General features: G+C 59.2%; 1 protein-coding gene across 1 annotated transcript; it reads right to left on the reverse strand.

The window, feature by feature from the left end:
* Window position 1: 1 nt before the first annotated feature.
* On the reverse strand, window positions 2–14,685 carry LOC147528114 (uncharacterized). The gene is made up of 14 exons (XM_086618626.1): window positions 14,625–14,685; window positions 9,175–12,710; window positions 7,993–8,514; window positions 7,518–7,908; window positions 6,075–6,214; window positions 5,616–5,780; window positions 5,177–5,332; window positions 4,558–4,688; window positions 3,626–3,714; window positions 3,008–3,187; window positions 2,418–2,570; window positions 2,081–2,200; window positions 1,739–1,780; window positions 2–66 (listed from the first exon to the last, which is right to left on the reverse strand). The coding sequence occupies exons 1-14, from the start codon at window positions 14,683–14,685 to the stop codon at window positions 2–4; spliced, it is 5,751 nt and encodes a 1,916-aa protein (XP_086474752.1).
* Window positions 14,686–19,159: the final 4,474 nt, after the last annotated feature.

A 19,159-nucleotide genomic window follows, 5' to 3' on the forward strand; every position in this document is an offset into this window, starting at 1 on the left:
CTCACAGAGGAACCAGCCGCTGCTGCTGGCCCCGCCACCTGCTCTCTGGGTCTTTGGCACCGGCACCTGCGTGGAGGCAGAGGATGGGCAGGTGCCTTTTGGGGTCTGGTCTTTGCAGGAGGATTCACTCTGGGGGACGTGCTTTTTCTGAGTGAAAAACGTGATTTTATGTTGAGTGGACAAAGTGGGAGGATTTCACCTTTCCCTGAGGACCTGCAGAAGCAACCAGGATAGTCCTTGAGTGAGTCTGCACCGGAGCGTGTCCTGGTGCCGTGCCACTGGGCCCGGCAGAGCTGCTGGCAGCAGACTCAGGCGGGGCAATGCAGTGGTTATAACTCATTAGTAACAAAGTAGAATAAACCAAAAATGATGGCATGCTGCTGAGGAAGTTACCTGCACCATACGGTGCCCTGCGCCAGCCCTGCTTCCCTGCCGCCGAGCTCTCGACTCCCTGCTTTCTGCTGGTCCCATCCACAGGGCCAAAGAGAAGATGGATGTAGCTTTTTCGGTTGCTCCATCCCCTCATTCCCCTCTGAAGCCATGACCCGCCCTCATTGCTCTCCCCAGGCACCGCTCGCAGCAGCTCAGACCACACATGTCGGGCTGTGGTCCCCACAAACACCCCCCCCAGCCCTTTGTCTGTGCTGAGGGAAGATGCTGTGCCCAAGGAGGGTGTGTCAGACCCCGGCAGACTCCAGCTCCAGCCCCAGTGCCCCAGAGCCCAGCTCAGCCCCAGCCCAGCCACTCACAGCCCCAGCTCAGAGGGCAGCAGCATCCTGCGATGCCGCCCCCCCGCCACCTCCCATCCCGATTCAGCAAAGGACGTGGCTGCCGCAGGATCAGTGATGCTCAAACCCCTCAGAGGCTTTATTGAACAAACAAGATTTGGCAATGATTATTTTTTTTTTTTTAAGAGAGGCAGACGTTCTCTTACGCACAAAAAAATTATTTTTCTCCCAATGTTTTTGATCACAGGGTTGAATTTTGCCTTCGCACACCCAGGAGAGGCATCAAGCAGACTCTGGCTTGATCTGGAGGATCGCCTCTTCTTCTGGGCACAGAGCCCAGGGACCGCCCAGGGACGGAGGGCTGGGGGACACAAGGAGGGGACAAGACAGGACTGGCTGATGGGGCGAGCCTGGTGCACCACAGCACTCAGAGGCTCAGCTGCAGTTGACCCACGCAAGGTGCAAAAACCCATTCCCTGGGTGCAGGGGGGGGGCAACCTCACCCTGCAGCGTGGGAGGCACAGTGGGATGCAGGGAGGACAGGGGGGTGTATGTGGTGGGGAGTACCTGCCCAACTTCCCAGCAGCAAAAAAGTGCCCATAGGCACCCGCTCAGCTGCAGCTGGGAAAGACAAGTAAAGCAACTGACTTCTTGTGACAAGTCCAAGTTAGAAAAATGAATTTGTGCCAGTGAAGGCAACCACAGGCACCAGCCGAGTGAACTGCCCTTCATGGTAGGCAGGGGTGATGGGTGCTGGGGGTAGTGGGGGGACACAGTTGAGCAAGAGCAAAGGACTCGGAGGATCAGCCGTGGCCCAGACCGTGTTGCAGATGTGCAATGCCCCAGTTACTTGTCCTCTGCATCTGCAAAGAAGAAGGAAAGAGGATTGCCTGGCCACCTCCTCCCCGGGAGCTTGGGGCAAGCTGGGAGCCCTGTGGGAGTTTCTACATGGAAGGGATGAGGGACAGTGGGAAGCAGCCGGTGGAGAGGATACCCGTAAGCCGACTCACCTCTTTCCTCCTCCGAGTCGCTCTTTGCCTCCTCTGAGGAACCTGCTGGGAGTTGCAAGATGCCCCACATCAGCTCACACCGACAATCACATTAGTTGCCATCCCCCTCCCCTCCCGCTGCTGTCACCTCCAGACCACATTGGTGGTTATGCGCTAAGGAAGATGCCCACCCGCAAACCTGCGCAGCCCAGGGCACAGCACCACCCACACATCAGCACTCCAAAACCCATCCCTCATCTGCCCGGGGCTCTTGCTGCCTTAACCATGGGGTGGCTGAGGTGTTCCCCCCAACCCTGGGCACCAAGGTGGCATCACCCTGGCACACACAGGCTGCAAACCCACCTGTGCCGGGTGACCGGTATCCATCACAGCCTATCTTCGGTCTCTTCTCGCTGTAGCGGGCGCAGAGGCGGGCACTGCCTGCCTGGTTACAGCACCAGTTGTACAACTTCAGCTCCTGGTCTGGAGGCAAAATGGAAAGTAAAGGGCTGAAGGGGAGAGCAGAGGGAGATGGGCCGGCTCCGGGCAGACAGGGTGCTCACTGCGGCCTTCGGCAGGTCCGCGCTCCCTCCAAAGGCAACAGCATGTCAGGAAAGAGGCTGGCACAGAGATTAAAATGATTTACAGGCTACAGCGATGCCAGCCTCAGCTGGGGGACACCAGGGCTCTCTGTGCTTACCGCGGTAAGGGGACGCCTGCCTGGAGGACCTCCAGTACCTCTCCTGCCGCCCCTCGATGAGCTGGCTCTGGCTGTTGTACAGGCAGCGGACGCCGGCGCCGTACTGGTTGGGGGAGGCGGAGTGCAGCATGGAGACGCGGGCAGCCCACCAGCCTGCAAGGGGCCGGCAGTGAGCCCTCGGAGCAGCTCTCCCAGACCAGCACCCTGTCTCAGGGCAAGGAGCGGGGCTGGGCCTGGCTTCTTGTTGTCCATCGCTCCCACCACATCACCCACGGTGCTACAGGTGATTCGGAGAGACTGATGGAGACCATTCAAGTTGTCCCTCAAGGTGAAACCCTGGTGCTAGGGAGGGTCCATCCCCACCATCCCCATGCAGCTTAGACCAGCTCCAGCCAATCTAACAAGACAGAAACAGGTCAGCCCTCATTCCTTCCCATTTTCCCTGTCTCTGCAAGGAAGGGAAGATCCCCCCTCACTTTCCTTGGGGTTCCCTGCCCACTTGGCCAGAGGGACACCATCCACCCTTGCAGGGGAGGTGAGAAGGGACAGCTCAGGGACGAGGAGCCTGGGGAAGCGGTGTGTCCACTTGCCTTCCCGGCTGCTCTTGAAGCGTGGGTCCTGCTGCCCTTGCTGCAGGGAGCAGGGGCAGGCAGGCAGGCCCTGGCTCCATGCCCGTGGCTCCTGCTGCCGCCCCGTCCACGCCAGGCACTTCAGTCGGTAGTTGATACCCACGCGGCTCTCCAGCTTGTAAATCCACAGTCCGCGGAGGTCTGAGCAGGGAGAGAAACGGTCAACTGTCACCTCTGGCCAAGGTGACCGCAGGGGCAGTTTCGGCTCGAGCCAAGAGCAGGTGATGCTGATGCTTGGAAGCTAAGGCAGCATTGACCCCCAGTTGTGGAACCCCGTGTCCAACAGCCACCCAGCACCATGGAAAAAGGAGGAGAGGTTCTTGCCAAAGAAGAAAGCCTTGGGACAGAGCCATTGTGACAAAAAGGGTCCATGAACATGTTTCAGCCTCAGGGCATAGCTGGCACCCAGGGGAGGCATTTTATGTGCTTGAGGGGAAAGCTTGGCTTTGGTGAACTCAGTAAGAGCCTGGCCACAGAGGCAGGCTGGATTTCATCCCTTGGAAACATCCCCCTCCCTGCGCAGCTCTTCCCCGACCTCCGGAGGGGCCATGTGAACTCGCCCTGGCTGTGCAGCACTACCTGTATTGTAGCCCCTGAACTGATCAGGGCGATATTTAGCGGCTGGAGGTCTCTGAGTCAGGTCATCATTGCGGTAAAAGCCATCCCCGCTGCGTGCAGAGGAAAGGGTTAAAATCAGAGGTTGATCTTCTGGGTGGGCTTATCCCACCCCCAGCCCCCGCCTGCCCTTCAGCTGCCTTGATCCCGAGCCAGCGGGACCCCACGGCACCCAAATCATGGCTTTGGGAATGGGAGGGCAAAGGCACCAGCTCCCACAGTCCGCTGCCTCCTCTCTAGAGGGTGTTTAGTTTTGGGTGCTGCAAACACTCCTGTTGTGTTATGGGCTGAACCCATGGACAACTCCAGACCCCCATGGGCAGCCTCTGCGGCTTCTAGCATCTTGCAGGGTAACAGCGAGTGGAGACCTGTGAGCGGTCATGCAGAGGCAAGCACACACGCATGCCTGTGCCGCCCGCGCTTCCCGTCCCAGCCACCTTTTCCTTACCCAGCTGCAGCACGCAGCTAATGAGCAAACCCCAGAGACAGTGTGAACTGGGCAAGATGTAATGTGAGGAGGCAGGAAGCAACCCCTCCGGTCGAGCGGCGGAAATCCCTTCCCTTGACTGGTGCAAAGTTCAGCAAACATCCCCTATTCCCCATGCCTTCCACTCAAACCACCAGAATGCTGTGGCCTTGGGACTGCAGAGGGGATCTTACAAGTACAGCCCAGCAAGTCAGCGTGCTGCAGAATGATCCAACCACTAACGGGACAAATTTGGTCATGGGACCCCCGTATGTTAGGCTATATGAGTGTGCAGACCCTATCTGGGCTGCCCTCATCCTTGCAGGGCTCTTCATGGGACATCGGGGAAGGATTAAACCAGCCGGAGCTGGGGGTGAGACACAGCCTGGTGCTCAGAGGAGGCAGCGGTAGGGTGCTGAGCCTGCTGTACCTGGTGTAGCCGATGAGCACGTTGGTGGCAGACAGCCTGGTATAATCCCACTGCATGCCTCCCTCCTGGTACAGCATCAGGATGTAGGACCTGAAGCCGTCGGTGGTCAGTATGGCCTGGTAGGTGATCGTCTGGGGAGAGGCGTTGAGGACAGATAAGAAAGTGAGCAAAGCTGCTGGGTTTTAAATTAGGGATGTGGGTCAGTGCTCGCTGGGGGACAGCAGGGCTGAGGTCCTGATGTGAAAGGAAACGCAGCCTGGGCTGGTTCACATTTTGCTTGGGAAATGTAATGGTTTTACTGGGATGCTGTTCGATGAGAAGCCTCAAATTCACCCAATTTTATGCTCCTGAAGAACAGTGTTTCTGGGCACAATAAACTCCCACCACATTAAAAAGAAAGATTTTATGGAGCAGAGGGAGTTCAACTAAAGATGTCTCCCAAAAAAATGAAAACCACCAAAACATGGGCACAGTCCAGTTCTTTTTGGCAAAAGTCTTCAAGCCTGACCTTTTTCCACAAAACTCATTCTTATTTTCAGGCACTGACAAGGTGACCACCCATGGGTCTTGGGGTTTTTTTGACAACTTGACAAGCCCTTAAGCTCCATCAGCCCCTTACCCTCCTGGTGTCGGTCCGTGCTGCATAGGCAGGTGCCTTCTCCCAGGTGATCTTCAGGGTCCAGGCTGCAGAGTAGGAGGACTTCACGTACCGCCGAACCTTCGCTTCCACGTCGCGGATGAACGGAGGCTTGGCCGTGTTGAGGGTGGGGAACTCCTGCAGGTTGGGTACACCGACATCTGCGTTAGGTTCCAGTAGGGCAAAGACAGATCTAGATTGGAGTCATGCATGAACTGCTGCGACTAAGGGTCTGGATGAGATTTGGATGGCTCAAAAATGACACACACAGGACTGATAGCTCTTAGATTTGGCCCAGAAAAGGGAAACGCCACTCATGGACCCATCAATTACATATCTCAAGGGGCATTCACAGAAGAGGTGATGAGTTTATCATCAAAAGGTGTTTCATGTAACCATGCACCTCAGTGGCTTCACTCACCTGGTAAAAGGTGGTGCCAACGCCTCTGGAGAAGTCAGCATTGTCCCAAAACACGGCAATCATGGGAACCTCCTCACGGCCGTTGAAGCCACTGGGAGGAGGGTTGGGGTACGTGGAGATGCTGTTGTCTGAGGCTGGGAAAATGATTTGTCCATTGTCTGTAAACTGAGCGGAGGGATCCCTCCATCAGGTGAGGTCAGGACCAGCAGGACCCTCTGACACGAGGGTGGCAGCCCTCCTGTTTCCAAGACCACTTTGAGCAACTCCCAAGGAAGGCCACCACCCTCCACCACCGAAATGGCCACAAAGTCACGGGCTGCTGCAAACAGACCCTGGCAGCATCCCAATTGTTTCACCCCTCCAACGGTCCCATCCCAGGCACCTGGCCCCTGGTGCCTCCCCCAGGTTTTTGAGGGACGACCACTTGCCCGACAGCAAGTTGAGCCAAAGTAGACTCACATAGAGAGAGTCACGCAGGGTTTTCCCAAATGGGAATCCAATCTCGGGCTTGAAAAGTGGAGAATTAAAATCCACCCTCCTTTCCACGTACTCCCTATCCTTTTCCCTCGGTCCATACCCATAGAGGGACACAGCTGCAACTGGAAAAGAAAACAAAAAAAAACCAAAACACACTTACAGCAAAGCCTTTGGTCTGTGCCAAAACCTCAAAGCACCAAAAGGATTTGCTTCCAAAGGGACACAGCCTGGGCAGCAGGAGACTTGGGGGACACTGCCAATAGCCCCCTGGGACACCCTGCATGACACCTTCCCTTGCAAGAGCTTGCTCCCACCCCTGTTGCTGCCTTACACATACACAGCTGCCCTAAAACCGCTACAATGGCCTTTGTGGTCACCATCCCCTCCTGCTCCAGCCCCGTTGGGGCACTGCATTGAAGGACTGCCCTTAGGAGAGGAAAAACATCGTATGGGACTGTGGTAGGGGGATGGCAGGGAATTAAACACCCACAGCTCTTTCCAGAGATGTTTACAGCCTCCACCTCCCTATTTGTGTCTGTTAAATAAAACAAAGCACTTGGAGGGGATGGGTTTTCCAGCTGACAGGACCGTACTTGAAGGCAGGCTCAGCCTGCCAAAAATATAAGCTTATATGCAGGAGCTCCTCATGGTGCATCTCTCCCAGGGGTCCTGGCCCCACATAGCCCCCTCAGTCTCTGGGCACTGAATGTCACAGGTGGCCAGATGTGCTGCCCCTGCCCGGGCTGCCCCACGAGCATCACGTACCTGTAGGGCTGGGCAGTGGGGTTGGGGTGGCCACTGGCCCTCCTGGCGGAACTGGAAACACGGGGGACAATGCGTGGGAGGTGACATTGGTTGCTCCTGGCCTGGGGAGCACCTTCCTGCCCCCAGAGATGAGGGCTGGCGGGGCTGGGCTGGTGGCGGCCGGGCTGCAGGACACAACTGGGTGCACGGTGGCTGGGGACTTCCCCCGGGCTCCCGTCTGGACTGGGGAGGCTGCAAGGAGGCTCGACCCATTTGTCAGGCTGGTGGTGGCCTTGCTGCCCAAGAACGGCTGCAGGGCAGCGGGTGACAAGCCACTGGCAGGTCCTAGCCCTGGAGTCTTTGACCCGGGGCTGCCAGCAGGGATCCCGGCAGGAGGAAGGCCAGGGAGCCCTGGGCTTCCCCCTGGCGGGGAGCGAGCGGGGGTCTCCACACCTGCCCCAGCTCCAGTCGCGCTGGGAAGGAGCTGAGCCATGTCCCCTCGCCCTGCCAGCGCTCCAGGAAGCACAGCACTCGCTTCCCCGGGCACGGGGCTGTCAGCATCCCCGGAGGGGGCTCCAGGGCTTCCTGGCTGGTGGGGAGGCAGGAGCAGGGCAGGCCCCTCCAGCGCAGCAGTCCCCAGCTCTCCCCTTCTCCCTGCAGAGGATCCCACTATGGACTCACGTGCCGAAAGCGGAGCCAAAAGCCCAGGGCTGGCAGACACCCTCTCTGCAGCGTTTTCTCTCTGCGGAGCAGAAGGCAGTGCCGGTGCAGCGTTGCGGGATGCAGGGGCATGGGGCGACTCTTCTCCCGAAGGTGCTGGCATCCCTGAGGCCACCTCATCTTCAAGAGGCCATGTCTGAGTGCCTCCAGCATCTCCTGTCAGCCCACCTGGTGTTCCTGGCACCGAGGGTCTGCTCCCACTCTGGGTGCCAGGGGACGAGTGGGGGTCCCAGCTGGGTGCCAGCCCTGAGCTCAACCCATGACCGGGAAGAAGCAGAGAAGCAGCCAGCGAGGTGGCCGTGCTCTCGGAGATGTCACTGCCATTTGGAGCCACTGGGACCAGGGGCTGTATCTCCTGGGGGGAGGTGAGGGCAGACGGAGCCAGCGCTCCTGACACAATCTGTTTGATGGCTCCTGCACCCTCTCCCAGGCTAGCACCAGCAGAAGGTCCCCCATTCACCAAGGCTCCTCCAGGCAGTTCCACTACATTGACTTGGCTCAGTTTTGCATCAGGAAGTCCAAGATCGGCACCACCCTGGATGCCAGGGGCAGACACGGGTGGTTTCTCGGGGCCAGCAGCCTCCAAGTCTGTGCTCAAGCCACCTGCAGCTCCACCAGCTCCTGGAAGGATTGCTCCATTAGCAGCTTTGCCAGCCATCCCAAGTGATGAAGATCCCTCTGTAGATGGGGAAAAAGATGCAGACTGCAGTACGGCTCCTGTTTCTCCATCAGTGGCTCCTGAACCAGCTGATCCCCCACCAGCAGAGGCCTGGGACTGCCCTGGGGACCTTTCGTCACCAGCCGCTTCACCTGCCCCTTCTGCAGCTGGAGGAACTCCAGGAGCACCACCTGCTCCTCCAAGGTCACTTGGGCTGGCTGGATATGAAATGGAAGATGCTGCGACCACACCATTGGGAGAAGCAGGACGGGATGAGGCACCTGCACCAGGCAGTTGATCAATCACTGCTGCAGTCCCACTGCCTGCAGTGGAGATCAGAGATGGCTCAAACCCAGTCCTGCTGCCTGCTCCTCCCAGTGCCTGCTCTGCCATCTCAGCTCCGAGCCCATCACCTCGCGGCAGACCCAGGTTTGTGCCAGGCTGGACCCCAAGGGCAGTCGGTGGGGGTCCTGCAGGTCCATAAGCTGCTGAGCTGGGAGTATTCCATGACAGAGTCAAGCCGGTGTCTGGTCTGTTGCCTCCGGGCAGAGGTCCATTGGCTCCAGGGAGACCTGCTCCCTGGGGAGCATCAGGTGTTGTTCCCCATGGCTGTGACCCCTCAAGGGACAGAGGCACGGGTGCTCCCTGTGCAGCATTGAGGTCGGGGCTTGCTGTTGTCTCTGCCCCAGACACGGGGCCAGCCACAGCTCCTGGGGGTGGGTAAGCAGCCCCAGGAGAGCTGGGGGATTCACCAGGCAGGTCCCCTGGTCCTTCAGCCCCAGAAAGGTTGGGCTCCAGCCCAGCACTGCCAGGAGGTGCAGGACCAGGCGGGGACACTTGTTCCAGTGCTGGAGCTGCCCCTGCTCCTGCTCCGTCCCCAAGAGCTGATGGAGGGGACAGTTCAGCATTTGCTAAAGCTTCTATTCCTCCAGCTGGAAGCTCTCTGGTGTTAGCAGGGTCCTGCTGAGTGCTGAAGGCTGAAGGACTCACATCACTCTGGGTATCTGCATAGGGACTGCCAGCCCCTGGATCTCCTGCCTGAGCCACATTGCCTCCTCTCTCAGTCCCCTGCACCGGAGCAAGCTCTGGGCCAGTTTCACTGTCCGGAGAGGCCAAATACAGGCTGTCAGCACCAGGGGCTGGGGCTGGGATGCGTCCTGCTCCATCACCCTGTAAAATGGAGGATGCTACAACCGGATCACCACTGGGAGAGGCAGGACCAGACAAGGAACCTGTACTGGGCAGCTGATCTGTCCCAGCTGCTGCCCCACTGCCAGCAGCAGAGATCAGGGATGGCTCAAACCCAGTCCCGCTGCCTGCTCCTCCCAGTGCCTGCTCTGCCATCTCAGCTCCGAGCCCATCACCTTGCGGCAGACCCAGGTTTGTGCCAGGCTGGACCCCAAGGGCAGGCGATGGGGGTCCTGGTGGTTCATAAGCTGCTGAGCTGGGGGCATCCCATGACAGAGTCAAGCCGGTGTATGGTCCATTGGCTCCAGAGAGACCTGCTCCCTGGGGAGCATCAGTTGCTGTCCCCCATGGCTGTGGCCCCTCAAGGGACAGAGGCACGGGTGCTCCCTGTGCAGCATTGAGGTCGGGGCTTGCTGTTGTCTCTGCCCCAGACACGGGGCCAGCCACAGTTCCCAGGGGTGGGTAAGCAGCCCCAGGAGAGCTGGGGGATTCACCAGGCAGGTCCCCTGGTCCTTCAGCCTCTGACAGGTTGGGCTCCAGCCCAGCACTGCCAGGAGGTGCAGGACCAGGCGGGGTCACTTGTTCCAGTGCTGGAGCTGCCCCTGCTCCTGCTCCGTCCCCAAGAGCTGATGGAGGGGACAGTTCAGCGCTTGCTAAAGCTCCTCTTCCTCCAGCTGGAAGCTCTCTGGAGTTAGCAGGGTCCTGCTGAGTGCTGAAGGCTGAAGGACTCACTTCACTCTGGGCATCTGCATAGGGACTGCCAGCCCCTGGATCTCCTGCCTGAGCCACATTGCCTCCTCTCTCAGTCTCCTGCACCGGAGCAAGCTCTGGGCCAGTTTCACTGTCCGGAGAGGCCAAATACAGGCTGTCAGCACCAGGGGCTGGGGCTGGGATGCGTCCTGCTCCATCACCCTGTAAAATGGAGGATGCTACAACCGGATCACCACTGGGAGAGGCAGGACCAGACAAGGAACCTGTACTGGGCAGCTGATCTGTCCCAGCTGCCATCCCGCTGCCTGCAGTGGAGATCAGGGATGGCTCAAACCCAGTCCCGCTGCCTGCTCCTCCCAGTGCCTGCTCTGCCATCTCAGCTCCGAGCCCATCACCTTGCGGCAGACCCAGGTTTGTGCCAGGCTGGACCCCAAGGGCAGTCGGTGGGGGTCCTGGTGGTTCATAAGCTGCTGAGCTGGGGGCATCCCATGACAGAGTCAAGCCGGTGTCTGGTCCATTGCCTCCGGGCAGATCTGCTCCCTGGGGAGCATCAGTTGCTGTCCCCCATGGCTGTGGCCCCTCAAGGGACAGAGGCACGGGTGCTCCCTGTGCAGCATTGAGGTCGGGGCTTGCTGTTGTCTCTGCCCCAGACACGGGGCCAGCCACAGCTCCTGGGGGTGGGTAAGCAGCTCCAGGAGAGCTGGGGGATTCACCAGGCAGGTCCCCTGGTCCTTCAGCCCCTGAGAGGTTGGGCTCCAGCCCAGCACTGCCAGGAGGTGCAGGACCAGGAAGGGACACTTGTCCCAGCACTGGGGCTGCCCCTGCTCCCTCTCCATTTCCAAGAGCTGACAGAGGGGACAGTTTGGAATTTGCCAAACCCCCTGTTCCCACAGCTGGAAGCTCTCTGGTGTTAGCAGGGTCCTGCTGAGTGCTGAAGGCTGAAGGACTCGTGTCACTCTGGGTATCTGCATAGGGACTTCCAGCCCCTGGATCTCCTGCCCGTGCCTTGTTCCCTGCACCCTCAGTGCCCTCAGCTGGGACCCCAGCAGAGGGCCATACCAGTTCATCAGGTACGAAAGACGCTGGGTTGAGGGCATCCAAAGCTGAATTCAAGCCAGTCTCAGCTCCATCAGCTCCCTGGGGAGCACCAGCTGCCGTCTCCCATGGCTGTGACCCTTCAAGGGACAGAGACACGGGTGCTCCTGGGGCAGCACCAAGGTCAGGGCTCACTGTTGTCTCTGCTGCAATTGGGGAGCTGGCCCCAGCCCCCAAGGATGGGTCAGCAGCCCCAGGAGAGCTGGAGTTGTCTGTGGGGGATGGCGGGGCGGCAGCAAGCAGCGTCGGCTGTTCTCCGGTGGGGCTCTGCCATGGGGCAGCCTGTAGAGATGGCTCAGCCAGACCCACAGCCTCCACGTCCCCTGTGGGCAGCATGGTGACCAGGGCTGCGGGGTTCGTGTCACTCTGCACATCAGTGGGGACCCTCGGGGCCAGCAGCCAGGTGGCCGTGTCCCCTGTCACTGTGGGTGCCTCACTGGCTGCAAGCAATGGGGCTGCACCAGGAGTATCTGAAGACACACCGGGAGCTCCCTGCCCAACCTCATCCTCACCACCGGACGGTGCCAGTGAAGCTGTCCGGCTCAGCGCTGCCGGCCCGGGCAGGAGGGAGGGCTTTCCTGGGTTTCCCACTGTTCCCAACACAGTTACATTCTCCAGAGGCGGGTCAGATGAGCCGGCTGTGCTGAATGCATCATTCACTGCATCTCCTGCATCTCCAGACACTGAAGCCAAGGGACTTTCCTTGTCAGCCGGGGTCGTTTCTCCCGCTGACTCAGGTGTGATACCCGTGGCCCCACTCACCGCCCTGTCCTGCTGAGTTGTGAGCAGCCCCCCAGCACCAGGGCTGAGGCTCGAGGAGTTGGCTTTGTTTTGGATATCCACAGGCAGGGTTACGCCTCCCTTGACTGCTCCCACGGCTGTGGTGATCCCTTGGCTCGGCAGCATGGTGACACCGGCACCCACGGGACTGCCAGCAGTTGGCTGTGCCCCCCAGGCGGCTGCCGGTGGAGGGGTGGTGGGGAAGGACACAGCACCGGCAGTGGGGTCTAGATCTTCTGCTCCTTCTCTGGTCACGGCCCCAAGGACATCCTCCTTCCCTTCTGCAATGAGAGAGGTGGCCCCCAGGGGTGCATTTGGAGCAGCTCCCATTACATCAAGCTCCGCTTCTGGGGTGACAGCGGGGTGCTGTGTGGAGATGGCAGCAGCGGTTGTGGCTGCAGCAAGAGCAGCCAAACCCCTCTCGTTATTGTGAGATGCATTAAGAGGCTTGGTCACGTTCATCAAAGTTGGTACTGTAGAGCCATAGTCGCTTGCTGGTGTCACCAAAGCACCCGGTTCAGCCCCAGGAGGGAAGGACTGGCTGGATGGGCTCCCCGTGAGGATGCTCTCAGCTATCTCAGCATCGACCGTGGCAGTGCTCGTCTCCACAGTGCCCATCACCAGGGCACGGGGCCCCTCAATCTCCACCACAAGGGGAGAAGCTGTCCCCGCAGCCAACGGCCCCTCAGTAGTGATGGGGACGGCAGTGGCAGCCCCGAGCCCTGCGGAGAAGCACAAAGTGAAGCATTACACTGGTGCCAGAGCCAGCAGCCTGCCAGGCTCAGCAGCACATCTCCGGCTGAGCTTCAGGAAGCTCCTGCCCCTTCCTATATTTTACTGCCTCATCCTGCGGTCTTACAAGTCTCTGATTCAAGAGCCGAGAAGCCTGGGCTGCCTCAGGCATAGTGCTGCACAGCGCCGCTTTGCATCCCCGGCATCAGCAGCCGCTGACTGAGACAGGACACAACTCATCACAGGTCAGGGGGAGACACTGGTGTGAGCATGGAGGCGAAGGCAGCCACCGTAACCCAGCCCGGTTACACTGGGGATGGTACCACCTGGCCACTGGGAAGAGCTAGGGCCCAGTAAGTCCAGATCACAGCCCCAGGGGTGTCTCTGGAGCTCTGCCACCCGAGGACAGCCCTCTGTCCTCTCTGCCTCGCTGCAGGGACATCCCTGAGCACAGTCACTTCTGCAGAGCCTTGGGGGCTTCTTGCGTGTTTTTTCACCTTCGGAGTGTCTGAGAGACATTTAAACACACTTTACCCAAAGCCCTTTAGCAGATGGGCCAGCCAGGGCTTAGCGACACATCCCCTGACTGCAAATGGCTCCTGACCCACTCCAGTTAACACAGGTTCATTAAACCTCTGCTGGGGTGGGAGCCTTCCTGCTCCTGCCTCCGTCCCGCTTGCCCCCAGCTGGGTGCAGGCATCTGGGGTTCCCTGCCCATGGAGGGAATGTTCAGCAGCTCCGATGTCCAAGCCCAGCTTACAGCTCCCTCCTCCTGCCGACAAAATCCTGCCCCACATCCAGGAGCTTTGCTGAAAGGGGATGGAGGAAGCACCCCACATCCCAGGAGTTTCTGCAACACCCACTGGCACCTCTGGGTGATGTTTCACCCAGTCTTATTTTTCAAGACAGGGCTACAGGCTCTGGGGAGGCCAAGCTGCTGCTGTCGGCTCCAGAAGGAGCCAGGCAGATCTGCTGACGCTTGGCTTTAGGCAGCTGCAATTAGGGGAGACAAAGGGCAGCCTGAGGGTGAGACCCAGCAGGGCTTTGCCGCAGCCCAACAGCCCGAGCCTGTTCCCCATCCCGGTGCTCCGGTTCGTCAGGTTCCCCCTGCCAGGCAGCCAGGTCCCCCTGCAGCGGAGGTGCCTCCAAACCTCACCGCCGGCTCAGCTCATTAGCTTGCAGATAGCTTGTGCCAGACTCACTAATGAGCATTATCTCCTATGTCAGACCAGTCCTCGAGGGGCCCATCCTCCTCCAGCCCCCTGTTCCCCCTCCCAGCAGGCTGCTTCCTCACCCTTTTCCCCTGCTCAAATCAGGTTTTTGCACCAACCCCCAAGAGCCGGAGGAGCTCAGCCGCTTCCTTCCTTGTCTCAGGGAAAACCAAAAGCATCAATCAAGTCCCCCCAGGTTAGCTTGGCATACTCCACTACAATAAATCCACATTTTATCTTAATTCTTCCATGCAGAGCAGGAAACACCATCTACCCCTCACCGCCCGTTCATGGGAAGCTTGTGCAAGAGGGGCCCCAGCACAGAGCACTGGCGTTGGCTGGTCCCCAGGATGAGGGAGGGATGGGAGCATCCCTGGAGCCTGGCTCTGCCGGCTGGCTGCCCTTGCCTCCCTCGCTGGAGGCGTATGTGGCTGGACGCAGGCTCCCGGGCTGGCTTCTCACCTCTCCCATGGGTGCACACCTGCAATCAGCCCTTCAGGGTGATGCCTGTCCCAATAAAACACTTTTCTAGCACTTTGGCTGCAATGTGTTGCAAGGACTAGTCATAAGAGAAGTTTCCAACACAGCTACGAGGGAAAAGCATCTCCTAACCATACTGTCGGGGTGAGGCTGCGCCAGGGGTTTGCGAGGGCTGAGGTAGCACATGTACTAGCAGAAAAAAATAGGACATACCGTGCAGAATCCATACGCAGCATTCCATGAAGGTGAAAAGTGTCCACCGCCTGGTCCCCATGCCTGGAGCCTCCTTGCAGGCAGAGCACTGGGAAGCTCAAAGGGAGGTGAGAGCAGCGAAGAGCAGCTCCGTCCGTCCCTCCTGCCTGCCTCTTCTGTAGAGCTGGAGTCCCACAGGTGCAATCCTGCTCCTGCTCCCTCCTATTTATAGGGATGGCAGAAGGAGGCAGGTTGCTGCCTCCGTCCCCTCCCGCCCCGCTGCTTTCCCTCCAATGTCCCTGTCACCATTCCTTTCCTGCCAAGTCCTCCCCTTGCCAAGGGCTGGATGCCCTGTTCAGCCATGGCATGAGTTGGGGGTTACCCAAAGACCACCCTGCAGGGACCCAGTCATTCCAGGGACCTGGGCACCACCTAGCACATCTCCCTGGGCCTCCTCTACCAGCTGGCAAAGCCACCAGCAGTCTCCTAATGGTCCCTGTGGGACCTACTACCCATGGCATCCTCCTCATGAGCCCCATGGGACCTGCTCCCCATGGAGGCCACCCCATGGACCTCACAGGACCGGCTCCCCGTACAGGGGAGGGGGCCGCGGAGCAGTGGGTGGTGGTTATGGGCTAACGTCAGCTGGTGCCACCATGCCTGTGGGGACACCGTAGGCACTAAAGTCAGCAGCTGAGCTGTATCTCTGCCCAGGACAAGGCAGGACACAAGTCCCTGCTTGGCTCAAGGCTTCCCCATGAGCAGAGGTATGGTATAAAGCAGAGAGATGTAAGGCTGGGGGCAGGCCCTGGGGTGTCAGCCGAGCCCCCCAGCACCCAGCTTCAACTGGGAGTGCTGAGGATCCCCATCCAGAGCCCCAGCGGGGTTTTACACCTACACCTTGGCATGGGCGCAGCAATGCCAGGGTGCTGGGAGAGAGTGAGCGGGCCAGGGAAGGGACCAGCATCCCCAGAGGCTGGAGCAGGAAAAGGCACGGCCCAGGACCCCCTCCCCTGCTCTGGGTGTCTCTTGGGTCACTTCACCCCCAAGTCTCCCCTTTGCCTGGCGCAACAGTTCCAGTTCCCCCGCCTTGAAAACCACTGCCAGCTCCCCCACGAACGGCATTATGTAAACCCCCACCACTAGATGCTTTTGTAATCAATTAAATGCTTCTTAAACAGCAACGCCCCGGGCAATTCTTGCTAAGAGTTATGAGAGGTGTTGTCAGGCGGCACGCGGTGTCCCAACGGAGCCGGCCTCCGTCGGGCGGGCAGCAGAGGCCGGGCATGCCGAGCAACACCCCGACCCGCTGGCCCGGCACCATCAGTGAGGGAAATGCCAGGGGAGGCCAAGTCACGGCCGACGAAACCCCATCCTATAAACCCACGCATTGCCCCTGGCAGCAGGAACAGGGCACAGACGGTAAATCAGGGAACAGCACCGCTCACCCAGAACAAACACCCGTCCACCAAAAATACCAGCGCGGGGGCGAAGCTGGGGGGAGGACAGTGTGTCGAGGGCCCGTGTGACCAGCACAGCAGATCACTGGGTGATGGCCCAGCCAGTGACCACCCAAGTGGCCACCACACCTGGGCCAATGGAGGATTAGAAGGATGCAAACCCACCGTGGGAGAATCGATTCTGCCTGTGCTGACGACACCGTATCACTTTGGAAAGCCACCGCGACTGGGAATATGTGCTGACGCTGGAGGGATTTGCTCCAGCTGGTGTTTGAGGTGCAAAACATGGTGGGAACCACAGGGATTGTTGCAAACATGCTGCTCAGCATAGGGGAAAATAACTCAGCTGAAGCAAGGTGCTTCCAGCCCATCTCACCCTCAGCCCACCTGCAAGCTCCTGCCTGTGGTGCGCTGGGACCAGCACCATCCGGAGACCCTCGTGCCTTCATCTCCTGGCCATGCTGTCCCCAAAAACCCCCATCTCCCAGCTGCTTCTCCAGCAGAGTCACAAGGATGACACACCAAGCCTGTCCCTCTGCTCTGGCATTGGCACACCCTCCCAGGAAAGCCTGCAGCCACTATGGGTCACCCTTCATCTCGAGGATGGTGCCCTGTTCCCACCCTGGGAAAGGGCTTTTCATTGATCCTTGTGCTACGCCCAAAACCAAGGTCCCGGCAAGCTGCCAGCTCCTGCAAGGATAAGCGTCATCTGCAGTTATCGGGGACCAAAGCATCGAATGGGCACTGGAGACCCTCAGGAGCCCACAGGTGGGGGGTAATGCCATGAATCCCAACACCCAGGGGCTCTGCACCATCCAGTGTGGCACAGTGTGGCCCAGCACAGTGCCTTATCAGCCTTCCTGGAATTAATGGGCTGTTTGTTCCAGCCCTGTGGAGAACCCAGCATCTGCTGGCATCGCTCCAGCCTCCTGACAAGGGCATTTAGAGAGGACTCAGAGGTGGTGGTGGGGAAACCAGGTTATCCATCAACCCTGCAGGTTCTGGATGACTTAGCAAGCCGGGCGTGTTGCAACACCCTAGATAGCAGGAGCTGGGCTATAGCCACCGGTGGGGGTGAAGGGGAGGGGGACACTGGAAGGGACACCTGAGTCACAAGGGACTCAAGATACGCACCCTGTGATGCTGAAGAGCCCTCTGAAGGTGACAGTCCAGGGTCTGCTCCTTTGGACCATGCTGATAGATGGGAGCAGGTTACAGTGACGAGGCTGAGAAATGATTTATGGGCTGGGAAAGCAGCAGGACCCATCTCCGACCTCTCAAGGCCCCTCTGGTCGGGGATCCATGGCAGGTAAGTAGCCACGGGGTGAAGGTGTAGCCGGCGTCCTCAAGCGTGGCAGGCATGGAAAACATGGACAGTGTCAGGAGCTTATCAGAGCTCCGTGTCCCCAACACTGGGGCAGTGCTCACCATTGCCATGGGATCCACATCCCTCCACTGTGCCCCTTTTCTCCCTCCCAGGCTGGGAGGAAGAGGGGCTTAGCAGGACTGCAGCATCTCCTCCCCCCGCCACCCCTCGACCACGATAACGGTGGAAGGCAGCAGTTCCGGCAGGGGACAGCGAGTGCTTCGGTCACCTTTTCATCCTGGCACTTCAGGACCTTTTCCTCCCTTTGTGACGCACTTTGGCTCCATTACTCCGGCCTTGGCCCCCGGCCATGTCCTGGGGTCTGAAGTTATGGATTCAGCAGCTGGAGAAATCCGCCCGGTGGGACGTGGTGTGGGAGGACTCTTGGCCCTGCTCCACAGCGTAGGCAGAGCACAAGGATTTCTTTCCCAGCGTCCCACCAGGCGTCCGGTACGGCGACTCTTTCCAGAAGGCTTTGCCCTGCTCCCCCATTCCCTGCCTGGGCACTAAGGGACCTCTCTTTGTGCCAACAGCTCCAACAAGCCCCCAAAAGCCAGGCAGCATCCTAGACAGAGAGCAAAGGGGCAACCATGGGATGCGAAGGGCAATCCAAACAGGAACATCCTGACAAGCTGCCTGGCTCAGCCTCCAGCCCCAGCCCAGCCTCTCCCAGCCCCTGCAAGCCAGCAGGCAGCTGGGTGATCCCAGGGTGCCTTTCCCTGTCCTGTCTGGCTGCTGATTCCTTCCCAGCCAGTTGACAACCTAGGGAGCCTGGGAGCTGTCCCCGGTTTGGCATTCCACAGCTCCACACGCCCCTTCCAACCCTTCCCATGCCTGCTCAGGCTGCCAGCAAGGATCAGGGATCGAAAACAACTCCCAACGAACAACATGGCTATTTCGCTAATTATTTCAGTTTTCAATCTCCCGGCGAGGTGACTTGCTTAGGCTAATAATTGCTTTGGTTGGATTTTATCTGGCTAATTAATCAGTTAATAAATGACTTTGCTGCAGGGGCACAGACGCTGTGGCTGTCTCCTTAGCTTGGGACTGGAAAAAAACAGGGAAGGAGCACAGCCCACGGGATTTCCATGGCCCCACGGTGCGCATAGCTGCCCCAGCAGCTGTGGGGTGTCACGGGGTGGAGAGCACCAAAGCGGGGACCCCCAGCCTGTCGGGGTGCTGAACCATCCTTAGGAATGTCTGCAGTGGCCCCTGCCAGGAGGGCACAGCCCTGAGCCCCTCTCTGCTGGTAAGATTTTGGGACTCAGCTGGTATTCCTTGCCAGTACCTCTGCTAGATGGCGGAGCTGAAAACAGGGGAAGGCAACTGGGAAAAACAAGAAGTCATTATCTTTGCCACAGAAAACGTGGGATTGCCCGGAAAACGTGGGATTTCTCTTTATTGCCAGGCCTGTGTTGGCATGGGTGTGCTTCTCTGTCGAGGGTGCTGCAGGTAAGACAGAGAGCCGGTGTGCGAGGCTCTGGTTTCACTCGCCCTCTGCTCTGCAGAGCTCGGGAGCCCACCTGGTCCCAGGACGGGACTTGGGTGGGAGTGAGGGGGCTCTTTTCCTCTCTTGCCTCCTTCCTAGAGCCACCCTCGGGCTCTATCCTGGCCCACTCTGGATGTGAGACAGACCCAGAGCATCTCTCAAAGACCTCGGGCACCGCAGCATCCCCGGTTGCAAATCCTTGGAGGTCACCATCACCAAGCCCCCAAGTGCCCTGGGCATA

This window comes from Tauraco erythrolophus, chromosome 11 (assembly GCF_009769465.1).
Source record: "Tauraco erythrolophus isolate bTauEry1 chromosome 11, bTauEry1.pri, whole genome shotgun sequence".
Taxonomy (NCBI): Eukaryota; Metazoa; Chordata; class Aves; order Musophagiformes; family Musophagidae; genus Tauraco; species Tauraco erythrolophus.